Below are 24,875 nucleotides of genomic sequence, written 5' to 3'. Positions count from 1 at the left end.
TTTGTGAACTTTCAGGTTCCTGGCATCAAAAATGTGTGAATGGAAGCAGTTTATCCACCAAGGAGATCTGATTGGCTGTATGTGGCCCCGCCCCTTTAGTGAATTTGGACACCAGTCACCCAATGACCGACTGTAGCAAGTTTGAAGCCTCTGCCATTAAGAGTGTAAGAATGGCAGCAGTTTAAATATTCCCCTTGAAAATCAATAGGTGCATTTTGATTGGCTGTTGTAGGCCCCACCCACTTTCTTGAATCTTAATCTCATTCACCCAGTGACCAACTGTGGCAAGTTTGAGAACCCTGCGATTAGCAGTGTAAGAATGGCTGCAGTTTACATTTTCCCATTAAAAATAAATAGCTGAAATTTGATTGGCTGTTTTATGCTCCGCCCACTTTTCCTGGATTTGTAACCTCGGTCACCAAGTGACCAACTGTGCCAAGTGTGGGGACTCTGGCTTGATTACTGTGAGAATGGCAGCCTTTTACAATTTTCCATTGACTTGAATGGGTGAAATCTGATTTGCTGTTTGTAGCTCCGCCCAGGTGTGCAGGGGGGCCGCGAGACCCCCAGAACATATCATCCCAGGTAGTAAGGGATCTGCATACCAAGTTTCGTTCAAATCAGTCAAGCCGTTTTCGACACACACACACACACGCACACACACATGCACACGCACGCACGCACACACACACACACACACACGCACACGCACGCACACACACACACGCACACGCACGCACACACACGCGCGCACACACACACACACACACACACACGCACACACACACTGTATACACACACACACACACACACACACTGTATACACACACACACACACACACACACACACACACACACACTGTATACACACACACGCACACACACGCACACGCACTGTATACACACACACACACACACACTGTATACACACACACACACGCACACACACGCACACGCACTGTATACACACACACGCACACATACACACACACACACTGTATACACACACACACACACACACACACACACACACACACACACTGTATACACACACACACACTCTGGAGGCCCGGGGGGGGGGGGCATAGAGGAGGTACAGGGCAGGGCCGGGCCGAGGCATAGGCTGGAGAGGCTCCAGCCTCAGGGCGCAGTGTAGGAGGGGGCGCACAATTCATTCAGCTGTCATTCCTAATTGTGTATGAAGCAGAAAAAATAAGAAAAGGGGATACATAGCAGTGACTGCAAGCCAGATAACTAGAGATTAAGGTGTTGGGGAGGTTGTGGGCCCTGTGGCACCTCTTAGTCTAATAGTAATCAGTGTGTGACGGCTGGGGTGGGAGGGATGGAGGGGCGCACTCTGGTGTCTCAGCCTTGGGTGCTGGAGGACCTTGTCCCTGCTCTGGTACAGGGGACAGAGATGGCACAGTGTGGGACACTGGAGGCACAGGGGGGCGTAGAGGAGGTACAGGGGACAGAGATGTCACAGCGTCTCGATGTATTCACAGATTCAGGTTAGGAATGAACCTACAGTCCCTATCTCATTCATTAACCTGTACTTTCTACACACTTTTCTTTAGTAATTACACACACAAGATTATCTCCAGCAGGTTGTTGTAACTGCAGCCTGTCCTGCCAGAACCTCCCTCTACCAGTCCCTCCCTGCCCTCCCAGCAATCAGAGCTGCTCCAGCCACCCTCCCCTACCTGCCCTCCCAGCTAACGCTACTGCTCCAGCCACCCTCCCCTACCAGCCCTCCCAGCAATCAGAGCTGCTCCAGCCACCCTCCCCTCCCTGCCCTCCCAGCTATCACTACTGCTCCAGCCACCCTCCCCTCCCTGCAGTCAGAGCTGCCCGAGTCAGGTGTATGGACGCAGTAACATGGGCGCTCTGCTGAAGCTGACTGTCCTCGGGGTGCTCCTGGGATTTCTGGGGGAGCGCACTGTCCACTTTCTGTAAGTTACTTTTATCATCACTTGGGAGATCTGGCGGGTTTGCACAATAGACGGTGTTACCGATTAACTTTCTGAAACCTTTCCAGGAATGCAGCTCTGAGAAACCTGTATTTTCTGCTCTGATTTTCTGGTGTTATTTTACTCTGAGAACATGTGTGACATACTGCAGAAATCAGACAATCTCACACCTGATTGGATTTTTTAGCAGAAATTTGGCCATTCATTTTGATCTATTACCGTGGCGATCAGAAACGATCACTTAACCGCGGGATCAGTGGCGTCTGAAGGGGGTGGTGCAAGGAGCCGCTCGCCCCTGGTCTCAGCGTGCAAGGGGGGGAAGGGGGGGTGACAGCTCAGAATCCCCCCTGCTTGTGAAGCTGTCTCACCCCCCCCCCACCTCCCTCCCCCGGGCCACTTTTTTGCCTCCCGGTTCCTTGATCCTGGAAGCCTGGATCCCTCTCCACTGCCCGGTGGCTGGTACTGTACTTCACACCGCATATCAGCAGTGACCTGAGAGCAGGCAGCCAGCGTTGCCTAGTAACGCCAGCTACATACAGGAAGTAAACAGATGTCACTTCCTGTATAGAGCACTGTTACTGGGCACTTCCTGGCTGCCTGCTCACAGGTCATCACTGATATGTGGATGTGCAGGGCCGGATTTAGGCCATGGCCTAGGGCGCCACAGCAGCAGGCTTAACTGGTGCAGCATTTGCCAGCTTGCAAATGCCACAATGCAGGGAGATCTGGTGAGTGCCTGACCGCGGTACTCTGCTGCTAGCCGCCTGTGCAGCAGCCACCTTGCTCTCTGTGCACGTCTGCATTGTGACCGGCGGCTATGGACTTCGGCAGCATTGGAGATGGGAAGGAAGAGGAAGCTTCTGCACTGGAGACGAGCGGAGAAATGAGTGACACAGATGGCTGCTGCGGTGTGAAGGCGAGCTGGCTACCTATACTGAAGGGGGAAGGGGGGGAAGGGAGGGATTAAGGGAGTCATCTGGCTACCTATACTGGGGGGAGGAGTCATCTGGCTACCTATACTAGGGGGGAGGGGTCATCTGGCTACCTATACTGGGGGGAGGAGTCATCTGGCTACCTATACTAGAGGGAACGGGAGAGGGATCATCTGCCTACCTATACTGGGGGGGAGGGGTCATCAGGCTACCATACTAGAGGGAGGGGGGAAGGGCCATCTGGCTACCTATATTGGAGGAAGGGGAGGGAGGATCAACTCGCTACCTATACTGAAGGAGGGCGGCTGGTAACAGTGGCCTTGGGCGGTAGAGAGTACAAATCAGGCCCTGGTGGTGTGAAGTATTAGCCGCTGGGCAGTGGAGGGGGATCCAGGCTTTCTGGAGGAGGGAACGAGCGGCAGCAGAAGAGGTAAAGCGGGGGGCTAGGCTACCTATACTGGCTGCACCTACCCCTGGCTACCTATACTGGCTGCACCTACTCCTGGCTACCTATACTGGCTGCACCTATTCCTGGCTACCTATACTGGCTGCATCTATTCCTGGCTACCTATACTGGCTGCACCTATTCCTGGATACCTGTACTGGCTGCACCTATTCCTGGCTACATATACTGGCTGCACCTATTCCTGGATACCTATACTGGCTGCACCTACCCCTGGCTACCTATACTGGCTGCACCTACCCCTGGCTACCTATACTGGCTGCACCTACTCCTGGCTACCTATACTGGCTGCACCTACCCCTGGCTACCTATACTGGCTGCACCTACCCCTGGCTACCTATACTGGCTGCACCTATTCCTGGCTACCTATACTGGCTGCACCTACCCCTGGCTACCTATACTGGCTGCACCTACCCCTGGCTACCTATACTGGCTGCACCTACCCCTGGCTACCTATACTGGCTGCACCTACCCCTGGCTACCTATACTGGCTGCATCTACCCCTGGCTACCTATACTGGCTGCACCTACCCCTGGCTACCTATACTGGCTGCACCTACCCCTGGCTACCTATACTGGCTGCACCTACCCCTGGCTACCTATACTGGCTGCACCTACCCCTGGCTACCTATACTGGCTGCATCTACCCCTGGCTACCTATACTGGCTGCATCTACCCCTGGCTACCTATACTGGCTGCATCTACCCCTGGCTACCTATACTGGCTGCATCTACCCCTGGCTACCTATACTGGCTGCACCTACCCCTGGCTACCTATACTGGCTGCATCTACCCCTGGCTACCTATACTGGCTGCACCTACCCCTGGCTACCTATACTGGCTGCATCTATTCCTGGCTACTTATGCTGCAGGCAACTATTCCAGGCAACATACTGTATACTGGCTAAACACCTATTCCAGGCTTCCTATACTGACTGCAGGCCCGTTTCTAGGGCCCTGCACCCAGTGCGGCCGGCCTGAGCGCTGAGGGAGGGGGGGGGGGGCGCCTTGATGGAGGATGAGCTGCAGCTGTGGGGAGGGTGGCCTGTCCCTCCCTTCCTCTCTCGGGTCACCCTCCGTGCTCCCCCTTCCACTGAAGAGTGAGCGCAGCAGGAAGCGCTGTATACAGCAACTCACCTTCCTGCGTTTCAATTGCCGATCACTTGCCGCTACTCTTCTCCTCTGCATAGCTGCGGTATACAAAATCTACTTCCTGTTTAGCTAATGCTATAGCTGTGGGGACCTATAGCTGGCTACCTATACTGGGGTACCTATACCTGGCTACCTATGCTGGAGGAACCTATAGCTGGCTGCCTATATTGAGTGCAACTAGACCTGGCTAACCTATACTGCGGGAACCTATACCTGGCTCCACGGGGAAGGGGGACACAATTTTTACACTCACATCCTGGGTGCATTGTTGCCTAGAAACTGCCCTGACTGGTTGCACCTATTCCAGGCTACCTTATTGGGAAAACAGAGGCGCCAATAGAATAAAAATGGCTAAAATGGTTAAGAATTGGTGAGAAGGAAGTGTTGGACTCACTTCCTTGTAGAAGAAACACAGTCACTGTGCTCGTTCATCATCACAGAAAATGTATTGATCTACTCCAAAAACAGCACAACACCTTTCACACACAATATTGATATTGCCTGTGAAACGTGTTGCGCTGTTTGTGGAGTGGCACAAGCGTAGTAGCGCCTGCAATATTCCCCCATGGAGAGATGGACTAGCCCAAAACCTGTCGATCACGTCAGATTTCTACTACCTACTGTAAGTGTCAGCAGCATAGGAGAAAAGTCATTTATAGCTCATTTTACTCTGGGAGAAACATACTTCTTATTTGTCTGTGCTTTAAATTTTGAGATTTTCACACTGCCTTAAAGAGAAACTCCGACCAAGAATTGAACTTTATCCCAATCAGTAGCTGATACCCACTTTTACATGAGAAATATAATGATTTTCACAAACAGACCATCAGGGGGCGCTGTATGACTGATTTTGTGCTGAAACCCCTCCCACAAGAGGCTCTGGTACGTACGGTACTCTGGGCAAACTGCCACAATGTAACAATGTTCACAGACAGGAAATAGCTGCTTACAGCTGTCTGTTAAAGCCAGACCAGCTAGAAACAGCTACATAATCTGCCCACAGTAACAATGTCACCATGTAATACATGTCAGAATGTGAATCTGGGAGAGGAAAGATTTTACAATGAGCAAACACTGACTAAATCATGTATACATAATTATTGTAAAAATGAAGCACTTTTTTTATTACATTATTTTCACTGGAGTTCCTCTTTAAGAACTGCCTTAATCACATGGTTCCTTTCCACAGATACACGTCAATATCTGTGAACTTGTGGACTCCTGCAAAGGAGCAGAAAGATAAACCTTCCGATAAGATGTAGATCTCACTGTCTGTGAGAGATCGTCTCGACAAATGAATTACTAGGTTTTCGATCCTCCCCATCTGATAGACGGGAGTTACAAGATTATAAGATGTATAATTGCTTATAGTCATTATTTACCCATTATACCAGAAAGCCAACATAGGGAGGTGATTTGTATGCGTATAGATATTTATCCGTTATACCACAGGGCCCTTAGGAGCCCTACTATACAGTCCACAGAGCTCTTAGCAGGCAGCATATACTATTATAGCCGATGTTTTTCCATTACACCGCAGAACCGGCCTGAAGAACCACAGAAAACTGAACGGAGCTCAGGATTTTAAAAGGATTTTACAGAATTGTATTTGATATTTTTTTATTATATGAAAGCATGTATCCTCACAGTCGGCAACACAATCTCTGACTACAAGATTAATAAATAAATTTTATCACTTTTTGGACAGAAATCCTGTGAAAATTGAACGCCAGGGAGGTTAAGGGCCTGTACACACTGCTGCTTTTGCGCTGTTTTTAAAATCGCATGCTTTTTTTAATCACAAGATCTTTTAAAAAATGATGAAAATCGCGAAGACCTGTACACACTGGTGCGATGCAATTATTCTATTTTCATGAAGGCTTTGCAATTAAAAATCGCATGTGATTTCAAATGGCAGCGCAAACGCAGCATTGTGTACAGCCCAGTGGCGGACACAGCCAGCAGTGGGCCCCTGTGCAAAATTGTAATTGTGGGCCCCCTATGACCTGCGGCGCGCGTAGCGCGCCGCGGCAAAATATGGGCGTGGCTACAACCTGCGGCGCGCGAAGCGCGCCGCGGCAAAAATTAGTGGACAGAACCTGCGGCGCGTAGCGCCGCGGCAAAAAAATGGGCGTGGCAATGACCGGATGAGGGCGGAGCTAACTGTAACTTAAAGCGAACCCGGGGTGAGGGTTTATTTCCTTTTAAACAATACTAGTTGCCTGGCGGCCCTGCTGATCTATTTGGCTGCAGTAATAAACTGAATTACACCAGCAACAAGCATGCAGCTAATCTTCTCAGTTCTGACAATATTGTCAGAAACCCCTGACCTGCTGCATGCTTGTTCAGGGTCTATGGTTGAAAGAATAAGAGGCAGAGGACCAGCACGGCAGCCAGGCAACTGGTATTGCTTAAAAGGAGAGAAATATGGCAGCCTCAATATTATTCTCACCTCAGGTTCCCTTGAAAAGTGCAACGCAAAGACAGTGGGCCCAAGTTTTGGTGACCCTTTCCCCAGAAAATTCACATAATTGTGCAGGTTTTCTCAAGAAAATACACATATATGCCCAGAAAATACGTGCAATCATGTCGGCAGATATGCCCAGAAAATACGTGCAATCATGTCGGCAGATATGCCCAGAAAATATGTGCAATCAAGTCGGCAGATATGCCCAGAAAATACGTGCAATCAAGTCGGCAGATATGCCCAGAAAATACGTGCAATCAAGTCGGCAGATATGCCCAGAAAATACGTGCAAACAAGTCGGCAGATATGCCCAGAAAATACGTGCAAACAAGTCGGCAGATATGCCCAGAAAATACATGCAATCAAGTCGGCAGATATGCCCAGAAAATACGTGCAAACAAGTCGGCAGATATGCCCAGAAAATACGTGCAATCATGTCGGCAGATATGCCCAGAAAATACATGCAATCATGTCGGCAGATTTGCGAAGAAAATACATGCAATCATGTGGCAGACCTGCCCAGAACATACACCTGCTAATATAAATAAAACAAAAACATTTACTCACCTGCAGCAGCAGACCTCCTGTCCCAGCCTCCATCCGGCGCGCAGCTCCCATGGGTGGTTGGGTGGATAGGTAGCCTAGTGGGTGGGTGAGTGGGTGGGTGGGTTGGTAGCCTGGTTGAGTGGGTGGGTTGGTAGCCTGGTGGGTGGGTGGGTAGGTAGCCTGGTGGGTGGGTGGGTAGGTAGCCGGGTGGGTAGGTAGCCTGGTGGGTGGGTGGGTAACTAGCCCGGTAGGTAGGTAGGTAGCCCGGTGGGTGGGTAGGTAGGTAGCCTGGTGGGTGCGTGGGTAGCCGGGTGGGTGGGTAGGTAGCCTGGTGGGTGGGCTGGTAACTAGCCCGGTAGGTAGCCGGGTGGGTGGTTAGGTAGGTAGCCGGGTGGGTGGTTAGGTAGGAAGCCTGGTGGGTGGGTAGCCGGGTGGGTGGGTAGGTAGGTAGCCGGGTGGGTGGTTAGGTAGGTAGCCGGGTGGGTAGGTAGGAAGCCTGGTGGGTGGGTAGGTAGCCGGGTGGGTAGGTAGGTAGCCGGGTGGGTAGGTAGGAAGCCTGGTGGGTGGGTAGGTAGCCTGGTGGGTGGGTAGGTAGGTAGCCTGGTGGGTGGGTAGGTAGCCTGGTGGGTAGGTAGGTAGCCGGGTGGGTAGGTAGGAAGCCTGGTGGGTGGGTAGGTAGCCTGGTGGGTGGGTAGGTAGGTAGCCTGGTGGGTGGGTAGGTAACCTGGTGGGTGGGTTGGTAACTAGCCCGGTAGGTAGCCGGGTGGGTGGTTAGGTAGGTAGCCAGGTGGGTGGTTAGGTAGGTAGCCGGGTGGGTGGTTAGGTAGGTAGCCGGGTAGCCGGGTGGGTGGGTAGGTAGCCTGGTGGGTGGGTTGGTAACTAGCCCGGTAGGTAGCCGGGTGGGTGGTTAGGTAGGTAGCCGGGTGGGTGGTTAGGTAGGTAGCCGGGTAGGTAGGTAGGTAGCCGGGTGGGTAGGTAGCCGGGTGGGTAGGTAGCCGGGTGGGTGGTTAGGTAGTTGAGTGGGTGGTTAGGTAGGAAGCCTGGTGGGTGGGTAGGTAGCCGGGTGGGTGGTTAGGTAGTTGGGTGGGTGGTTAGGTAGGAAGCCTGGTGGGTGGGTAGGTAGCCGGGTGGGTGGTTAGGTAGTCGGGTGGGTAGGTAGGTAGCCGGGTGGGTAGGTAGCCGGGTGGGTAGCTATCCGGGTGGGGGGCCCGACTCCTATCCTCCCTCCCTCCCTTCCTTCCTCACCTCGGGGGGCCCCCTCCCGATATGCGCGGCGGGAGAGTGAGCGGCAAATGCAGGAAGTCTTCAGGGCTCTCCAGGCATCCGCTAGAGGCCCAGCCGCTGAGTCTCCAATATGTCTCCAACTGGAGACATATTGGAGACCAAGCGGCTGGGCCTCTAGCGGATGCCTGGAGAGCCCTTCCTGCATTTGCCGCTCGCTCGCTCTCCCGCCGCGCATATCGGGAGGGGGCCCCCGAGGTGAGGGAGGGAGGGAGGATAGGAGTCGGGGGGCCCCCGGGAATAAAATAATAATAAAAAAAAAAAATATTAAAAAAAAAAAAAAAAGTACTTAATGCCATGGGCCCCTGAAGAAAACGGAACTTCAGGGGCCCTCGTGCGGCGGCACGGCCTGCACGGCCGTATGTCCGCCCCTGGTACAGCCCTTAATACCCAAGCAGAATCTGCAAATGACAAGGCTAATAGGTTTATATCTGAATGATATAGCTGCTTGCCATTGCATACTGTACTTATTGCATTGGAGAAGCTGCTCTGTGAATGTGGTGAAATGTCTCCAGAACATACAAAGATGTCAGCCTGAAACGGTTTTATTTTTTCTGCAGACACAGAAGTGGATTCTACAAGGAGGTGGAGCCGGCACATCTTCCGAACTGTCAGCTGATAAAAGGAATGGGTGAGTATGTGACATCAGACTCTGTGCTCAGATGGTTGCCACCTCAGACAACAGGTGGATCTAGCGTTTCAGTATAAAATCCAGGCAAACAGCTCTCCAATAAAATTCAGAATCTTTAATCCAGATCAAGCTTGCAAAACACAAATAAAGCTCTCATAGCGTAACACATAAAATCAGTGTACTTCAGCTTGCGCCTATAGAGCGCACTTACGTGGCAAGGTGATTTTTAGGTGTATCGGGCTCAAGGCCCAGTGGTGACACTCCTCTCCGGGTGGACTCGGCGTCCCGTAGTTCCCCCTCGGCGTGTCCACTCACAGTTTCCGTATAGTCAATGCGGCTGGCTAGCACTTCCGTATCCCGTGACGTCAGACGCACCTGGCTCCGCCCTACGCGTTTCGTCCGTGCGGACTCATCAGGGGCTGACGTCACAGGTGCGGCCGACGTCCTTTGTAGCTCCAGAACTCCTCCCCTCACAAGCGTCATCACTAGTTATGCGCCGTCTGGAACGCACGTCGCAAGATCATGCGTCCCATCAGCCTTAATGAATACAGCGCCATCTAGCTACTTTGCCTCTAATTCTCTTTGGCCTGGTTGGCTGTGCTACCTTTCTGCCACCATCTAGTGGACTTTTATTACATTACACCTATGCTAGTGGATCTAGGATTAAATATAAAATACAGAATACAATATGAAATATAAATTACTCGATTTTTCATACATCAATGTTAAAACTTGATACTGGCTACTGTTTGGATAAAATATAATATATAATATATATGGCCCCATCTTCCCGAAAAATACATATTACCTAGTAATTAATGTGTTAAACACTGTTTCAGAAAGAGATTGTGACACAATTTACACTTCACCAAACACCTTATTTCTCCAATTCACCCCTGTCATGCTAATCTCCCCTCATATTAAGGCTGATGTGACCAGCATGAACCAAGGAGTCACCTCTGGATATTGAGTGAGAATACACCATACTGCTCTGTATCCCATATAGTGCATGATAACTTACATGGATCAATTTTATACATCTGTAGACATATTTGTGTCCCAGACTTGGCCTCTGTTCACATACCCAGTCCCTATTTCAGGAGCGGGTCTACAGAGGGAGAATAATTTTAGCCCATCATTTAATTAATTGCATAAGTATGTGCCCCTCCCCTGTGGTTTATGTGCCTATTCCCCTTATTAGTCGTGTATCTACACGGCAAACAAAATTCTCAACACTCCAATTTCATAATGGGCAGGTTAGACTGAGGTTATCCCTATACTTCACTTTCTGTGTAACTGCCTACAGTGACTTTATTTCAGATATCATTAGTGATAAAACAGTTGAGGTCGAATTCTACATTCAGACCCCTCGGGGTTAAGGACTGTAACTGATAAATCTATTTACCCTCTGCCTGTGATATATCTCTGACTAGACTTGATCCTCTCCATTTTTTATTGTGTGCCTCCACTCCCATGAATCTCAATCCACTGGGATCACAATTGTGGACCAGTCTGAAATGGTTTGACACGTTGTGTGTCTTTAATCCCTTATGGATATTGGCTATATGTTCTCCAATTCTTGTGTGGAGTTTTCTTGTGGTCCTTCCCACATATTCCAAATTGCAGGGACACCATAATACATAGATGACCCCCATGCTGTTGCAAGTAATACATTGCTTAATGTCTTGTTGTTTGCCGGTGTTCCTGGATTGAATTATGGACCCCCTTTGGGGTTTAGCCTCCCGGCTGAGCACAGAGTCTGAAGAAGAGGAGCGCTGACATACATCATTCCACATTGTCTATTGCTGGACTCCTTTTGATAGCGCATACTCGTGTGTTGGGTCATATGTACTTCTAACATTGCTTATTTGGGCAGTATAGCATTCATCAATCTATGACATTAAGGTTTAACCCTTTTCTAGATAGTTATCACGGGCAGGCGCCGTTTGCATAAACAATATGAGTATGTGACATGCAGGGACACATTATGGAATCGGAGGGCTGTAGAACAAACTTACAGCAAATTTTACTTTGTTATTGAATGTGAATAGGAAGCTATGGCATCACTCACACTATGTTCATATTTGATGCAACCATTCCAGGCAATTTCCTTTTTGGAATACACAGTCACATGACCCAGAGATCTGTGCACAAAGTTTGGAGCTGCCAGCAGAGTGTGAGTTACTTCCCCAGCACAGAGCCATCCCCTGACCCCACCCACTCTGGAATACAGGAAGGAGGTGGGTGTGGTCAGCTTTGTGGTCATAGTAAAGGATTGGCTGGTGCCCCTCCCACCTCCGCCAAATAAGTAATAAAAAAAATGAATAGTGCAAACATGGTTTATGGGCAATGCAATTTGTGATATACTGCAGATATAAAGATGCAAGCTGGCACTGCAGTATATAATGCTTAAGTGTTTGTCATAAGTATGTGGTGCTTCTGGAGGTAGTGGCCCTTGTTGTGTAACTTTAATAAGTGTCTGAGTGAGTCCTGCTCCTGGACTTAAAGGATACCCGAAGTGATGTGTGACATGATGAGATAGACATGTGTATGTACAGTGCCTAGCACACAAATAACTATGCTGTGTTCCTTTTTTTTCTTTCTCTGCCTAAAAGAGTTAAATATCAGGTATGTAAGTGGCTGACTCAGTCCTGACTCAGACAGGAAGTGACTACAGTGTGACCCTCACTGATAAGAAATTCCCCTTTTTATCTTTTTTTTTACCTATGTCTATCTCATCATGTCACATGTCACTTCGGGTATCATTTAACCTCCCTGCTGTTCTGATTCTATGCGGCCCACTGCCGCGGGAGGTTTTTTTTTTTTTTGCTATTTTTTTTTTAGCATGTAGCTAGCCTAGCGCTAGCTACATGCATCCCCCCTCCCTTCGGTATCCTGCCCACCCCTCCGATCCCCGCCGGCGCAAATACCCAACAGGAAATCCCGTTCTGAATGGGATTTCCTGTATGGGCTTCCCCCGACGATCGGACTGACGTCATCGACGTCATGACGTCAGAGGGAGTCCCGATCCACCCCATAGCGCAGCCTGGCGTTGATTGGCCAGGCTGTGCAAAGGGCCTGCGGGGGGGCCCTCTTTCGCGGCGGGTAGCGGTGGATCGGCGGCAATCGGAACAAACACACAGCTAGGAAAGTGCTAGCTGCGTGTGTTTGAAAAAAAGTGTATGCAAATCGGCCCACCAGGGTCTGAGGAATCCTCCGCGGTGGCTTACCCCGAGCTCAGCTCGGGATAACCGGCAAGGAGGTTAGTACCCACCGCTGGAAGTACAGGCAGCACATTACCAGCGAGATTGCCAGCCAATCCGGCACAGAGAGCCGACCATGTCTCTTACAGTTCTGAATATAGATATAGCTGAAAGAAATATGAGGATCAAACATACACAGGAGGCTGAACCACAAAAGCATCATGAAGGGGTGTGCGGCCAAACCTGGCAAACCACATGCTAATTTACTATGCAGAAACCGGCCATGTGCATGCAAGGCGTATAGACTGTAATGGTTGTGCTAACAGCACTTGTGAAGGACTTGCCTTTACCAGAAACATCCACAATGTTTGCATTTTATAACACTCACTAGACTAATATTAAAAAGATTTTTTTCTATAAAGCGCATGCCTCTTCCAAACCCCATCAACCGCCCAGGGGATGTGAAAGCCCCCAGTTTGGGGCTGTGTTCTCAGAGCAATGCTAACCGCGTGGTCCATAACATTGGTGACCGATCTGTCGGGGCCTCTCCCTCACACACCCTCCCATTTTGTTAAATGGTTCAAGGTTGATTAATGTTTAATTCTGGGTTGTTGGCTTTATGTTTGATAAATCCACAATTAACAAAGAACCAAGCCCTATAAATGGCATTAAAGTGGACCCAAATTAAAAATACAAGATTTCAGAAATAAAATCTATTTTCTAAATTATAATAATAAATAGCAGCCCTTTTTTCAGCTGCATGATGACAAATATAAAATATGTTACATTTATTGGAGGAACCCCTCCCTTCCTTTCATATTGCCGGGACAGAATCCGGCAGACTGGTGGAGGAGGTGGTGTCCAGCAAAGGAGGAATTGCTAATGGCTGCCCCCTGTATAACCCTAGTTATGGAAAGAGAAGAGTGAGAAGCATGCGCTGACATGCTCATAGGCTTGAAGGAGTGTGTATTTATCTTTGTATGTGTCAGAGTGGTGCATCTAAATATTTTGAATTAAAAAAAATGTTTGGTTTGGGTCCGCTTTAAGTGTGGGTGTGTTTAATTATAGCATAATTAACCCCCTTGCCATTCCAATTCTGACGGCAAGGGGGGCGGCGCAGCACTTTAAAAAAACATTTTTTTTAAATCATGTAGCGAGCCTAGGGCTCGCAACATGATAGCCGCTGACAAGCAGCATCCCCCTACCATGTTCGATCGCCGCCAGCGATCTTTGTAATCAAAAAATCGCGTTCAGAACGGGATTTCCTGTCGCCATGGCGATGGGGCGGGATGACGTCACCGACGTCATGGACGTCGGGACGTCAGAGGGAATCCCGATCCACCCCTAAGCGCTGCCTGGCACTTATTGACCAGGCTGCACAAGGGGTCTGGGGGGGGGGGGGGGGGGTGTTGGCGGCGTGGTAGGCTGCACAAGGGGTCTGGGGGGGGGGTTGGCGGCGTGGCGGGTAGCGGCGAATTTGCGGCAATCAGGATATGCATGCAGCTAGCAAAGTGCTAGCTGCGTGTAGTAAAAAAATTGTGAAAATAGGCCCAGCGGGGCCGGAGAAATCCTTCTGCGCAGGTTACCCCGAGCTGAGCTCGGGATAACCGGCAAGAAGGTTAAAGTGTTTTTTTGTTTTTTTTTGCATTATAAAGTATACATCTGTATTCCCATGGAGAGGGCTTATGGTGGTGGGACCCAGGAGCTCCCTATAAAAGTAAGGAGATAGTCTCCTCCCAGGTAAATGGGTAAAAGATAGATAGATAGATAGATAGATAGATAGATAGATAGATAGATAGATAGATAGATAGATAGATAGATGCAATAATTTTTTGAATCAGGGTGATACCATTTATTGGCTAACTTACTAACAGCAAAAAAAAGGATAATAAAAAATATACTGATCTCCCATTGCCCACGCATTACTGTTTACGTGGACACAGTTTAAGCGATCTTCTCGTCACTGTATTAATGGGTGGCTGCGAATTGCATAACGAAAGACTAACAGAGGAGACAAAATGTATACATTGGCTTATAACTGTAGAAGTAGGTTTAAACACGGATTCTAACTTGTTAGGCTGGTACAATGGGTTTTAAATGCCATAATAATTTTTTTATTATTATTATTCTGTATACTGGTAAGATGGTTTTTAATGCCACTATTTGTTGTATTTCAGGTGCGGGGAAGATGGGTTTTGAATGCCACGATTATTTTTAGCTTGTAACAAATAGTGTATGCACTCTGCCTAGTCATGTTTGAACTCGGGATTTACAATGTCTTCCCCTCCCCAGAGTCTGTGGTATGAGATGTTTTAGCAATGTGGTCTTATCTATCTGTCATAAATTAGCTAGTATCCCTGTGAGATGTTCCCGATGTAATTAACCTCCTGAGTGGCATGGACGAGCTCAGCCCGGAGGGGATAGCATGGCCCAGGGAGATTTTTTGGGGAACATTTTTTTTGTACATCATGTAGCTAGCACTTGACTAGCTACATGTGTTGTGTGATTGCTGCCGCTCCCCCCTGATCGCCGCGATCGGCGGCGTCATACATAACCCCCCCCCCCCCGGAGCCCGCACTGGCGCAGCCTTTTCCGTCACCACGAGGCGCCACTATGATGAAGGATCGGTACTGCGCATGATCGTCGCCATAGTGACGACCAAAACTGAGTGAAGAGGTTATGGCTCTCGCGGGATCCCGGAGCGGTAAATATAGCCGGCGGTGATCGGGGGCGGGACACAGCACCGGGGCAGTTGGGGAACACATGTGGCTAGCCTAGTGCTAGCTACATGATTTAATTTTTTTTTTACAAATAGCCCTCCTGTGGACGAAAGTCTGCATCAAATGAACGCCAGGGAGGTTAAGGGAGGGTCTCTCTGCAGACGGGCACCGGCAGGCGGCAGGGGATGCCAGCTGATAAGCTGCAGAGGATGAATGCCAGGAGGAATTGTGTAATGTGACCCTAAACTGAACTACGGCAATATATTGTGACCACATAATAATAAATAACGGCATTAGAAGCTCCCCTCAGTGAAATCTGCATGAGAAAATAACTTTGTTTAGAAGATGTACTTTTGGAGTGTCAGAAGGAAGTTCTCTGGTGTCAGGAGCAAGTTCCTCCCCTCTGACCTTTCAACCATCCTTATTGGTTCTCTTCTCTAATATGGCAGAAGGCTTCACAGACCAACAGAGATCTCAGCTTAGTCCCACACTGCACATTATATCCCCTCAAATCTCTGTAACTGCTGGAAATGTACTCAAACATCTAATCTAGTTTATTTTAAAATGTTACTCAGAATCTAATTTATTTTAAAACATTCGCTTCATATTGCCCAGACTAGTTCCGGTCGCAGGAGATGAGGTGCGTGTATGGAGGGTACTTTTAGTTAGACATACAGTAATTAGGCATTTTCAGAGAAAAGGCGGAGATATTGGAATAACAATGGTCTTTGTTTGTCCGCAGAGTACGGCTCGGAAGATATTCACCTTCTCCCCAGCGGACTGGCGTTTGCCAGCACTGTAAGCACCGATAGACGCCATATTTGTGTAGGTCATTAGTGCTGGTCTATCAGGCCCGGGTAACGGCTGCTCTCTCTTTCTAGGGCCTTAAAATGCCTCCGATGAAGAGTTTTGCACCCGACAGACCTGCAGAAATATTACTGATCGATCTGAACGAGGAAACAATTAATCCAATATCACTGCCGATCAGTGGAGGATTTGACGTGTCTTCTCTTAATCCTCATGGACTCAGCGCATACACCGATGAGAAAGGTGAGATTTGGTGACATAGGTCTATTCATATGAATCGTACCTGAAATTAGAATGATGAATGTAGATGGGTGGGTGGAGCTATGAGGATTGTAGCTGGGGATGGGTGTAGCCATAATGATTGTAGACAGGGATGGGTGGAGCCATGATGATTGTACACAAGCGTGGTTGGAGCCATGATGACTGTAGATGTGGATGGGTGGAGCCATGATGATTATAGACAGGGATGGGTGGAGCCATGATGATTATAGACAGGGATGGGTGGAGCCATGATGATTATAGACAGGGATGGGTGGGGCCATGATGATTGTAGACAGGGATGTGTGGAGCCATGATGATTATAGACGGGTGGGTGGAGCAATGATGAGTGCAGACAGGAATGGGTGGAGTCATGATGACTGTAGATGTGGTTGGGTGGAGCCATGATGATTATAGATAGGGATGGGTGCAGCACAAAGGATGCTCAAGGGGTGGTGCTCAAATTTGAAAAAGGGGGCCTAATCAATGCATCAGTCAATAGTGCTAAAATGTGTATGTAATACCCGCTCTCCCCAAAGCAGTATTAGGCTGTCTTAGCCCCCCCCCCCCCCCTCCCTTAATTTATAACAGTATCAGGCAGACTTTGGCTTCAATTCATCAAGCATTACCGCATTCGGTAATGCTAAAAACAGCTGACTTAAGGGAGCACTTTAGAAAATGTTAATTCATCAAAGCTGTTACCGAATGAGAAGCTGAAATGACACAGCAATGAGATAAATTACCGACATGTGCTCAACAAATGTTAATTCATCAAGGTTCCCACATTCGCTAACACATTCGGTGTTTATCTCAAGCTCTCCCCTGTATTTACAGGCTTCGAAAGCCTTCTGTGTGAATGTTTTCATGATTAGCAGGAGCAGGCAGCCAATAGAAACAGCCCCTGTTCTCCTGCAAGTGCCGCTGATAGGTCACACAGGCTTCTCCACACAAGCTTTCAGACCCCCCCCAAGCAGTGAGCAGAGAGAACGGGTCAAAATATATCCCCAGATTCCCTTCGGTGGTGTAACCCTTTCAGGCCCTGTTTGATAATGCAAAGATGCTGGTGGTGAAATCACCAAGCATGGCATTTGTAATGTCTCCAGGAAGTTCATCTACGTTGTGGCAAATAAATAAAATGTTAAGAAAGACTGATGGACAGATTCAGAGCTGCAGAGGCAGTACAAGTAACAGTAACTATAACACCTTTACATGTAAAGGGATGTCTGGATGCCTTCTATTGTTATCAGCTTGTAACAACACAGGGACATTCCAAGCTGCTCTGCACCACTCTGCTGTTATCTAACAGCCTTTGATGAATTGAAGCCTAGTAGTTCGGTAACTTAACGAACCTCTACCGCACATGGGAAAATATTGATGAATTAGCACAGTGAAGTGTAAAATACCGAATGCGGTATTTTAAGGACTGGGGTTTTGTTATCGAACACCCTTTGATGAATTGAAGCTTTGTGTCTCCTTCCAACCAAGTCTCAGACTTCAACTCAAGTTATTAAGCATTTAGATAAGAATCTTTTTGAAGCCAGTACCACTTCTAGGGGTGTTGGCACCCATGGGGCCATATGCAATTCACTTTTTCTCCTGAGTTTTCTCCTTGGTGATATTATCAAATTTGTCAATAAAATGCATTCTAAACCAACGTCCTGCAAGAAAATGCTCAAAATAATTTTGATAGTACTGTTTCACTTTTTGAATTGAAAAAGGCTGAAAGGTTATTTTAAAAACGAGATGAAAAATTATCTCCGATGCGAAAACTTGGGAGAAAAAGGGAATTGCATATGGGCCCTGGTGTTTTGGAGCCTGTCAGGCTGGTAGAGGTCTGTCTTAATGATTTCTGTCATAGCCAATCTGAGATTGATGGTTACTTAACTTGGCAGGGGGTGCTTATATGGCCAGGAAGGGACAATAACTTACTAATTTTACCTCTGTTCTGTGAGTTATATCTGGAAAGGTTAATCAACTTCTGTGTTGGAAAAGTTGACCTCTTTGTGTGAATGAGAGGACTTTGTGATTCTGTAATTGAAATAGGATTGTATGGTTTATGATGCATTTGATATTTGACATATCGAAGCCGTTACACTGACTAACGTACAGTATGGAGCTCTGCTGTCATCGAGACAGCAAAGCGAGCGGGTTGCAGCTGCGTGGTATCGGCGTGGATGGTGGGAGAGTCAAATGACGGCTCTCCCTGCTACCGCAAAACTCCCCGGCAGTGGCAAATGCTATTCCCCCTCCGAGGGAGATGTAATTCGGGGTACAACTGGAGCCCCCCTGACGTACCCTTACGCACCCCGCACAGTATTACATCACTACTATGTGGTGCCTAGTTAGTTTGGCCCTCAGCGTGCATCGAAACAATGTGCTTCGGACAGAGTGCAGCTTCTGTGGTTTTTATAGGGAACCTGAAGTGAGAGGTATATGGAGGCTGCCATATTTATTACCTGTTAAACAATACCGGTTGCCTGGCTGTCCTCCTTATCCTCTCTAATACATTTATCTATAGCCCCTGAACAAGCATGCAGCAGATCAGGTACTCTGACTGAAGTGTTACTGGATTAGCTGCATGTTTGTTCCAGGTGTGTGATTCAAACACTACTGCAGCCAAATAGATCAGCAGAGCGCCAAGCAGAGGCGTAACTAGAAATCACAGGCCCCCCTGCAAAACTTTGGATGGGGCCCCCTACCCCTGCACTCTGAATAGGAACTCTCTACAAATCTTTGACTAAAAAACTTTGTTTGATTCAGTGGCTGAGCAGATGCAATCATTAGAACAATTGTGCAGAGAACAGATTGTTTTTTCTCTCCTTGCCCTTAGTTGTCAGTCTCTCAGGACGGGCCCCCTGCAGTTCCTGGGCCCCCCTGCGGCTGCATCCCTTGCAGGGTCTATTGTTACGCCCCTGGCGCCAAGGCAATTGGTATTGTTTAACAGGAAATACATATGGCAGCCTCCATATCTTTCACTTTAGGTTTCCTTTAAAAATAAATGCAATAGTCCTTACAGCTGTAAGGCAATTTATCTATTTGGATATCTTCAGACTAGGGATGAGCAAAACCATAAAATTTCATTCTTGAAAAAAAAAATGCTGTATGGTTGGTGGGCATTTTTTGCAAAAGTGCAGGCCAACTTTTCGGATATGCCTGCTGCAAAAACACAAAAGTTTTTATACCGGTTTGTGGGAAAAAAAACCCAAGCGTGTGAAAGTGAAGTGTAGCAGCCGGCCGCCGCACGCCACATTCCGTGAATGAAGGTTTCGTGCGATATCGGAGAATTAGGACTGCCTGGAATGCGCCAGTGTGTAGCGGGCCTCTGTACATGAATAGTAGCCAATGCATGGAGGCGTATTACTTATATACAGCCAAAGAGATAAACATCCTATGTAGGTACAAAGATCAGAGCCATAGACTCTGCTAATCTGTACAGAGGTGAAGGCTGACGATTTCAGGAGTGCGTCCAGAATGAAGTCATGTGACCGACCTCCCGTGTACAGATAAGAGAATGCCAGCATGTCCCGAGCTGACCGCGGCGACGCTCTGCAGAGTTACAGAACAACGCTGTGAGGATTCCTCAGGTAGAAATATATACAGTTCTGTCCTTTCAGGGCAGTTCCCACTGAGGGCGATTCACGGCGTTTCCCCGAACGCAAATTAAAGTGGAGAAACGCAGCCTATTCAATAGGCTGCCTCCAATTCTCAATCGGGGCTGCTGTACACACGCTAGAGTTTCATCAGAGGTTGCCTCAACCAAGAACCGTCTGGTTACTATATGAAGCTATAAGGTGGCCATACACAATTCAATTTTTTAGGGTTTTTTTAGACCAGAGAAAACTTTTCGCTTGATTAAATTATCAGAAAAAATCGAGCCAATATACCATACAGTTATGGTTGATTTTCCTAAAATATGAAACGATAACAATCTCAGTTTTATATTTTTTTTTTATCTAATTTTTTTCAACACATTCAATCAGATTTTTATTGAAAAAATGGGAAAAGCAAACGATTTGATTGTATCATGTATGGCCCCTTTTAGACTAATCTTTAAAATCCTTTGTGTTAAGCCTGGTACACACATCCAATCCTGATTGGCCAATTTTACTAACCCATTCTGTTCAAAGCATTCAAAACCTATTGGCCCTCTCACGTTAACATTGTGTGTTTGCACCTTTAGTATATATCTTCTCACCTCTAAACTTTTTTGAACTGGGAAAAAGACACAAGTTTTACTGCATTCCACACCTCCGGCTATGAGGACCAGGATATGCTTACATCATGTGTGCTGCCGTCTGATACAGCGCCGTGTGCAGGGCCGGATTTACCATAAGGCACGGTAGGCACGTGCCTACAGGTGCAGGATGATGGAAAGGCAGCTGACTCTCCTCCCCAAGCGCCTCTCTCCCTCCTTCCGTGATTAGAGTGTAAATGATACTCACCCAGCTCTGTGCATTCCTCTGACGCGATCTCCCTTCAATCAGGCCCAGGGGCACCTCTAGCTACATAATACTGGGGTAGTACCTGTAGCTACCTATGATGTGCAAGGGAAGTAAGGGAGAAGTGACAGCTGGGCCAGCCAGCACACTTGCAGTGCAGTACGGCGGGTGTTTGTAGGTTCATGGAGGGCGGAGTCTAGGGTGCCAGGACATCTGTGCCTATAGGCTCCTGTGATGTAAATCCAGGCCTGCATGCATGGAGGGCGGAGTCTAGGGTGCCAGGACATCTGTGCCTATAGGCTCCTGTGAGGTAAATCCAGGCCTGCATGCATGGAGGGCGGAGTCTAGGGTGCCAGGACATCTGTGCTTATAGGCTCCTGTGATGTAAATCCGGACCTGCATGCATGGAGGGCGGAGTCTAGGGTGCCAGGACATCTGTGCTTATAGGCTCCTGTGAGGTAAATCCGGGCCTGCATGCATGGAGGGCGGAGTCTAGGGTGCCAGGACATCTGTGCCTATAGGCTCCTGTGATGTAAATCCGGGCCTGCATGCATGGAGGGCGGAGTCTAAGGTGCCAGGACATCTGTGCCTATAGGCTCCTGTGATGTAAATCCGGGCCTGCATGCATGGAGGGCGGAGTCTAGGGCGCCAGGACATCTGTGCCTATAGGCTCCTGTGATGTAAATCCGGACCTGCATGCATGGAGGGCGGAGTCTAGGGCGCCAGGACATCTATGCCTATAGGCTCCTGTGATGTAAATCCGGACCTGCATGCATGGAGGGCGGAGTCTAGGGTACCAGGACATCTGTGCCTATAGGCTCCTGTGATGTAAATCCGGACCTGCATGCATGGAGGGCGGAGCCTAGGGCGCCAGGACATCTGTGCCTATAGGCTTCTGTAAGGTAAAACCGGACCTGGCAGCAGGGCCGGTTCAAGTAACAATTGGGCCCTAGGGCAAAATTAGCCTGGGGGCACCCCAACAGACACCCCCGACCAAAAAGCGTCATTAGGGGCCCTTTGTTGCAGCCAAATTTCCCTCCTGGGCCCCTGAGCTGGCTTGATCCTCCCCCAATCACCTGCCAACTTAACTGTGCTCCGTGGGTCCTCTGCAGTGTCTATGTCAGTGTAGTGTCTCACCTGCCCGCCAGCACTGATGAGATGCTACTCTGCCAAAGACTCTGCAGAGTCCCTGGGGAGCAACAGTTAAGATGGCGGAGGGACATCTTGGGGGCCCCCACAGGCTCAGGGGCCCTGGGGCAATTGCCCATTTTTTCCTATGGTAGCTCCGGCCCTGCCTGGCAGTGTGCATTCTACAAGAGCCACTGCGATCCACTGACAGCTGCATGCAGGGCCCTGGGCTGTGTGCCTGCTGATCGCACTCTAGTAGTCAGGAGCTTTTGCGCAGTTCAAAGCAAAATTGCACCTGCGCCGAACACTCCCAGTCACAGGAGCGTGATAGAGGAGGCGTATAGCTGGAGCTGCGCATGACCAGAGCTGGCCAGCTTCCACAGTGCCTGAAGGGAGAAGAGGAGAGCAAGGGACCAGGGGACTGCAGGGGGCTGCTAAAAGCACCAGGTAAGTCTAACTGGCCACCTTATTGTCACATTAGGTTCCCTTTAAATAAGCCAAACTAGAGCTTAAAGTGAACCTGAACGGAGTCAGATTATTTAAAATAAACACATGATGTAGCTGCAAATGAATATTACATACTAGCCTCGCCATCAGTTCCTCTCAGAAACTCACAGTTTTCTTCTTAAAACCATTCATTCAATTCTGAAAAGATTTTGTCAGAACTGAAATATACCAGTTGCTGTCAGTTATAGATCAGCTGCTGTCAGTTATAACTGAAAGGACAACTGGTGAGCAAGGTAATGTCCATGTTTCCCTATGGCTTAAGTGGGTGATATTACAGTTTCACAGTGTGCTGACCAGGAAGCTGTTATGGGGTAATGGCCATTTTTTTAAATAGAGGATGGAGAAATCCATTGATCACACTGGACAAACAGGACGCAGGAGAGGAGATAGAGTTTGATGAGTAGACTACACGAGAGGTAAGTATGACTTGTGTATGTTTATTCTGACTTTTCATTTTCAGTTTGCTTTAACCTCTTTGGTAACATGACCACCAGGTTAATCCCATAAACAAGACTAGCTGCTATTAGAGTACACAGGTACTCACACACTCATCGATTTTCCCATTTGATTCGATTTATCTGATGTGAATTGTTTCCCCTTAAATGTCCATTCGAAGGAATTTCGTATGGATCAGACAGATTAGAGAATGGAGGTCAGTCGGGGGTGGGGCAGGAATGATAGTCCATCAATAAGCCATAATGTTACCCTACAGTGCTGTGCTTCCATGGATTGGCCAATCAGAGAGGAATCAGTCGTTTTGCCTCATCTATAAGTGTATGGGCACCTTCAGAGGTAATTGGGCTCTGAGCGGCGTCAGTCTGTGCCGGTATAATTGGATATGAACAATGTACATTGCGGTCTGTTGTGAACGTATCTTATCTTTCTGGCCTCTTATCTTTCAGATGGCACCGTTTACCTGTTTGTGGTGAACCACCCTCCCCCGCTGTATAAAACCGATATTGAGATCTTCAGATTCGATGCAGAGAATAAGGTCCTTGTGCATTGGAAGACGATAACTCATCCATCTCTGCAGAGGTAGGGAGTGAGACCCTCTGTGACGTGAAACGTAACCGTAGAAATGTTATGCCCAGATCTGCTGCAAATCGTCAACGAGGAGCAGACATGCCTGCCCGTGTGCTACAGCCAATCATGTGCTGCTCTGCAGGAAGAGCTGGGGGGGGAGTGGCTAGTGTTCAACCAATCACAGGGGGCCACGCTCACACACAGGTAATGACACTGAGGTGCTGGAAGTTACTGCTTTGTGTTCCTGTGTAAGGAGGGGTTTAACTACGTAGGGCCGTCCCCTTGGCCCCCCCTCCCCCAAAGATAAGTTAGCGTCCCTGTCACAGACCGCAGGGCCGGTCTGCGGATGGGGTAAATCGATCAGCGTCAGAAAACCTCTCACACGGTCATTTGTTCATCACGAAGGGTAACCCGCGTTCGCAATTTGATGAACTGACTAATGGAGGGAGCGTTCTGCCACTAACGGATTCACCTCACACATACAATTCAAAGATCTGCCACCAAGCGAGTTACACAGCCCGCTACTGTAATTACTAGGACTTGGAGAACGCTTTAGTAACCCCTAGCAGTATGCAGGAACCTGGGTCAGATCGTTATATCTGGGCCGGGTCCTCACTTACGGGTTATAAAGGTACACTTCTATTAAACATAGGGTAGCGAGTTCAGGAGAATAGGTACGATTGTGGATGTTCAGCAACAGGTCATAACTGCTAAACGATTTTTAAACGTTTAATAACAAAAATGCATTACATACAGTTATATACACCAATTAACATATATACACAGAGCTTAAAAATAAAAAGGAATAAAATCAGAAAATTCTTACTTAGTTAGCTGAGCAGTCCATTTGAAGAATGAAGAAAACAAGTCCGGTTAAAAAGTAGGCATTCAGGTTAAGAGTCCGTGAACACAGCAGGCGTCGGCTCTCCTTAAGCACATGCCTGGTCGATGGAATTTGGAGAACTGGGCAGGTTTGGTCCCGCCCCACTTTTATAGGACCTGAGTTCTGGGGCTGCCACTACCTGGAAAGTAGGTGTGTTTCAGGCGGGGTTATCTCCTGGCAGCAAGGTTGCCACCCCCAGACTCAGAGCAAGAAATGTACCCATTATTAATAATCTGTGTGACTTTGCCCCAGATTGGCGCATCGCAAATCCGAGACTATATTCATAAGCGGCCTGCAACCCTGTATCAAACGAGGCTATACATGCCTATTCTACTGCATTCGCTCTAATGTGGTTTCTCTACAGATTCCCGATAGCTAGAAAATTGCAATTCAAATGAATGATAGAACTGATTTCTAGGTATCAGGAAATGTAATTTTTGTCTTGCTGTGCCAAACCTATTTTGAAT

General features: G+C 48.2%; 1 protein-coding gene across 1 annotated transcript in view; it reads left to right on the top strand.

The window, feature by feature from the left end:
• Positions 1-1,797: 1,797 nt before the first annotated feature.
• The window catches only part of LOC137517956 (serum paraoxonase/arylesterase 2-like), a 32,395-nt gene continuing 9,317 nt past the window's right edge, over positions 1,798-24,875 (top strand). The window contains exons 1-5 of the mRNA XM_068235043.1: positions 1,798-1,952; positions 9,370-9,440; positions 16,106-16,161; positions 16,245-16,413; positions 23,405-23,537. Coding sequence (XP_068091144.1) covers positions 1,879-1,952; positions 9,370-9,440; positions 16,106-16,161; positions 16,245-16,413; positions 23,405-23,537 — 503 coding nt within the window. The 5' untranslated portion in view covers positions 1,798-1,878. The remainder of the gene's footprint in view (positions 1,953-9,369; positions 9,441-16,105; positions 16,162-16,244; positions 16,414-23,404; positions 23,538-24,875) is intronic.

The sequence above is a fragment of the Hyperolius riggenbachi genome, chromosome 5 (assembly GCF_040937935.1).
Source record: "Hyperolius riggenbachi isolate aHypRig1 chromosome 5, aHypRig1.pri, whole genome shotgun sequence".
NCBI lineage: Eukaryota > Metazoa > Chordata > Amphibia > Anura > Hyperoliidae > Hyperolius > Hyperolius riggenbachi.
Note: the sequence above shows the minus strand (reverse complement) of the source record. Positions and strands in the feature narration are given on the sequence as shown.